The sequence below is a fragment of the Protobothrops mucrosquamatus genome, unplaced genomic scaffold (assembly GCF_001527695.2).
Source record: "Protobothrops mucrosquamatus isolate PMUCROS unplaced genomic scaffold, P.Mucros_1.0 scaffold4475, whole genome shotgun sequence".
NCBI classification, from domain to species: Eukaryota; Metazoa; Chordata; class Lepidosauria; order Squamata; family Viperidae; genus Protobothrops; species Protobothrops mucrosquamatus.
In genome coordinates this window covers 1-4,748 of record NW_015390383.1, presented here as the reverse complement: position 1 = coordinate 4,748, position 4,748 = coordinate 1, and the positions used below count along the sequence as shown (strand labels likewise).

Genomic DNA, 4,748 nt, shown 5'->3' with positions numbered 1-4,748 from the left:
CTTAACCTGATCTCTTCCAGGCAGAGCAGCGAAGGAGAAATCACTAGTTGATTCACCGTGAAGATGGCTGGCTTTTAAGAAACTCTAAAAGCTTTCTTGACAGCTCACCTTTTAAAGCTTCTAACAGGATGGAAAAATCTTCATCCTCTAGAAAAAGAAAAGAACAAGAAATTATTACACAAATATCATGGTTATAAATGCAATTTCATTAGGCTGGCTGAAAAAGTTGGGGATGATAATCCCAAAGCGTATGGAGATTACCAACTGGAGAAAGTTGATCTATACATTATATCTTAAGAGCAACTGGATGGTGTCCAATTTTAGTTATGAGGCCCAAGGAAGAACAAATTCACCTCCCATCAAATGGAAATGTTCTAAATATAATTAATTAATTAATCCTACATCTACATGGAGAAAAAGCCAGCTCTGCTAACAAATCTTGAGCCAGAAAATAAGAATCACATTCAAATTTGATGAGACAATCTGGTATTTGAGGACATTTACACCAGCCTGGAAATTCAAATCATGCTCAATTCTCATCTCTAGATAGGGATTAAAATCCACCAAGCAAAGTTGTTGGTTTTTGAGTGAGTATGACGGATGTGTATGAGAGAGGAACTGTCTTCTTGTGGATGTCAATTCAAAACAACTCAGAATGACAAGTCACACAGACAGCCGTGGATCAAGTCGCAGAGCAATAACAGAATTTTAAACTATAAATTTTTAAATTTACATTGTAATCTTGAAATATACCTGGACAACACAGCCAAGCAATCTCAGCAATGGCTATATGAACCCTATGATTATTAAGTTCCTATTTGATCATTCTACTTGCATGCCAGCTAAGCCAAGAGGGGATGGAAGGCAATCATAAAGCTTATTTTTAATTCCTCTTGCCACAGAGAGCAGAATGGTCCAGAATCATCACAAATCTCTGAGATGAACATGCAGACTCTTTCAAAGATTACACCTGGAGCCGTACACTGTCCTAATCCACAGTGAGGTTGGCTTGGTTTGGGTTATATTGGGTTGTTGGGTTATATTGGGTTGTTGGGTTATATTGGGTTGGATTGGGTTGGGTTATATTGGGTTGGGTCATATAGGGTTGTGTTGGGTTGGGTTATATTGGGTTGGGTTGTATTGGGTTGGGTTATATAGGGTTGGGTTATATAGGGTTGGATTGGGTTATATTGGGTTGGGTTATATTGGGTTGGGTTCAGTTATATTGGGTTGGGTTATATCAAGGGGTTGGGTTATATTGGATTGGGTTATATTGGGTTGGGTTATATTGGGTTGGGTTATATTGGGTTGGGTCGGGTTATACTGGGTTGGGTTATATTGGGTTGGGTTGGGTCATATTGGGTTGGGTTGGGTTATACTGGGTTGGGTTATATTGGATTGGGTTGGGTTATATTGGGTTGGAATCTAGCATGTTGTGAACATTCAGCTAAGTGTGCTTTATTTAACTAAGCATGGCTTATTTCAATGACAAGATATAGAGTCAAACCTGTCCAACTGGTGCTGCTAATAAGGAGAGCTGGTCGGCCTGGACGATGTGTGGCACTTCCACTGATGGCATCAAACTGGGTAAAGGCAGATCTTTCAACATGATCTGGAGGGAAGGATTCCACCCTGAGAACACAAAAATTAGCCAGGGGATGTTCTTAGCAAATGTACACATAGACATGCACCTCTGTACAAAACACACAACTCTCAGGACAGTCAATGAGGCAACAGAGCCCTTCCAAATAGCAACCTTAGCCCATTTACTGAATGAACCATTTGGGAGATTCAGATAATAATCCTGATTTTTGGCTACTGTAGATTAACACACCTATGACACCATCTGAGAGTCGGGGTTTCAAGCTTATTAATTTGTTAATGGAGTGGATATCAGGCAGAGATGAATGTTCATATGGAAAGGAGGAGCCATCCATTAATTGGCAATCACTCCCCGTGTGCATTCCAGTTTTACAAAGGACCAAATTGTTTGCATCCTTTTGTTACCTATGGGTAGCAATAGCACTTATATACACACTGCTTTACACTCCTCTCTAAGCAGTTTACAGAGTCAGCCTATTGTCCCCAACAATTTCAGAAGGATGGAAGGCTGAGTCATCCTTGAGCCAGTCAGGATTGAACTTCTGACTATGGGCAGAGTCAGCCTGTAACGCTGCATTCTAACCACTGGGAAGGAAGGAAGGAAAGAAGGAGGGGGGAGGGAGGGAGGGAGGGAAGGAAGGAGGGAGGCAGGGAGGCAGGAGGGTGAGAGGGAAGGAAGGGCCATAGCACTTAGTCTAATATACCAGTCCACCGTGCTTTTATAGCCCTCTCTGAGCAGTTTACAGAGTCAGCATATTTGCCCCCAACAATCTGGGTCCTCGTTTTACCAATCTCAGGATGGAAGGCTGAGTCAACCTTGAGCCGACCAGAATCAAAATCCTGGCAGTGGGCAGAGTTTGCCTGCAAGCCTGCATTCTAACCACTGCGCCACCAGGGCTCTAATATCCAAGATCCAATAGCTTTAAATGAGGCACTGCAGATACAGAGAGTCCTCAGCTTATGACCACTCCCTTGGCGGAGCTGAAAAAAGTGACTTACCGCCAACCGGTCCGCGCACTTACAACCGTCGCAGCATCCCCACTATCAAATTATCATGATTTGGGTGCTTGGCAACTGGCATGCGTTTACATGGTAGCAGTGCTCTGGCGTTCTTATGTGATCTCCCCAGCTGACTTCCAAAAAGCAAAGTGACTGGGGGAAGTCAAATTCACTTAATAACCACGTAATTTTGCTTAACAACAACAACAAAAAATGGGTGCAGTCACATGATCATTCTGTCACGACCGTCCGTTGACGACTGGGAATAACCCAAGACGCAGGTACGATGTGCTTTCAGGAGCAGTTTATTCACTCTGAAACAAAGTCAGCACTGGGAGTGGCTTTCTCCCAGTGCTGTAAATAGAGGTACCACGCCCCTTCATCCCGCCCCCAGCCACAAGCCAGCATCCGCCCCGTCCTTATTAAATTTCCCNCATACTCAGAGAGCACCAAGGAAAAGCTCTTCTTCAAAAAGGTTGTGGGACAAAGTATCATTTTTATAACCTGGTATTATAAATACTCAGAGCAAGAACTGATGTCATTCAAGCAGCTGAATGTTAGATGCTCCCACCGCTAAATTAAAGCATTTTATGCAGCAGCTCAAAATGTTGGAAGAAACAAAGGCTGGTTTTTTAAAAAAAACGAACAACTCAAGATGTTACCTGTGATCACACACACAAGAGAAGGAAGTTTTGCTCCATTGCTGACACAATGCTCATACTCTGTAGGGGGAAAAAAAGAGAGCAAAGTATGGAATTATTTACGTAGGCTACAAAAGGCAACTTCCATTTTAAACTAAGCCCAGAATTTTGAAAAGTGAGCTGGACTCCAATGAAATTTCAAAGGGAACACATGCTCAATTTGGTACAGGCGATTCTGTCCCGATTTCTTGCGTAGGGAAGACAAAAAAGGAAAAAAGAAAAGAGGCAGCTTCTAGGCTGCCAAATTTTAGGGGGTACCAAAATTGGAAAGACTTCCAATAAACAAGACAAACATAAAATCTGAACATCTTTTTTCGGACTGTTTTCTTTCTACGCTTTTTAAAAACTCTTGACCCATAAAATCGTTTGAGTGGTAATGAACAACACACTGACCAGACATTGCAAGTCACTAACTAACTAACTAACTAACTAAACTAAACTAACCAACTAACTAACTAACTAACTAACTAAAATAAATAAATAAATAAATAAATAAATAAATAAATAAATAACTAAAGTCAGTCCTCGGCATACAACTGAGCCTAAAATTTTCATTGCAAAACAAGGCCATCATTAAGTGAGTTTTGCCCCATTTTATGACTTTTCTCGCCACAGTTCTTAAGTGTGCAGTCGTTAAATGAATCATGTCATTATCTATAATCTGTCATTAAACAGATCTAGTTTCCCCCCACTAACTGCTTTGTCAGAAACCGCTGGGAAGGTTACCAATGGTGACCACATGACCTCGGGACACTGCCACTGTCATAAATAAGTGTCGCTTTACGAAGCATCCATATTTTGATCGCGTGACCGTGGGGATGCTGCAACCGTTGTTAAGTGTGAACAATAGTTAGAAGTCCCTTTTTTCCATGCTGTTGTAGCTTTGAATGGTCACTAAACGAATGTTTGTAAGTTGAGGACTCTTTGTCTTGTTGGAATTTGAAGGGGAGGTATTTTCTTGGTGGGACTACCCGCCATGCTGCCCATAAACACCATCCAGCAGGCTGACTGGAAGTGATGGGAGTTGAAGTCCAGCAGGTTGACCTTATGCCAAATGAGGGGTGCTGTTTTAAGAGAACAAGATGGGGTGAAGTGGGGTCAAAAGTAGCCAAAGACAGCTTTATTGCAGGGCTTTTCAACCTTTTCACCCATTGTACCACTTTTAGGATATGGCAACATCCGAGTACCACCAGTCGCCTAGCAAAGTGTCAAAAACCTGATGACCCCAAAAAAAGAAAAGAAAAAAGTGATAAAGTACAGGTAGTCCTCGATTTACAACAGTTCGCTTAGTGACTGTTCGAAGTTACAATGGCACTGAAAAAAGTGCCCCCCAAGCTACAGCCGAGCAAGACACCTGCCTGCCTGCTCGGCGGCGCTCTTCCTCCTGTCCGAGGTTTTCATTGTTGTGAGCGTTTCTATTGAGGATTGGCAGCGGGGGGGGGGGGT

General features: G+C 42.4%; 1 protein-coding gene across 1 annotated transcript in view; it reads right to left on the bottom strand.

Moving 5' to 3' along the window:
• LOC107299043 (chitobiosyldiphosphodolichol beta-mannosyltransferase-like) overlaps positions 1-1,632 on the bottom strand; it is a gene marked incomplete at its 5' end in the record, with an annotated part of 8,365 nt that extends 6,733 nt beyond the window's left edge. The window contains 2 exons of the mRNA XM_029286665.1: positions 66-147; positions 1,508-1,632. Of these exons, the coding sequence (XP_029142498.1) occupies positions 66-147; positions 1,508-1,632 (207 nt within the window). The remainder of the gene's footprint in view (positions 1-65; positions 148-1,507) is intronic.
• Between the last annotated feature and the right edge of the window lie 3,116 nt (positions 1,633-4,748).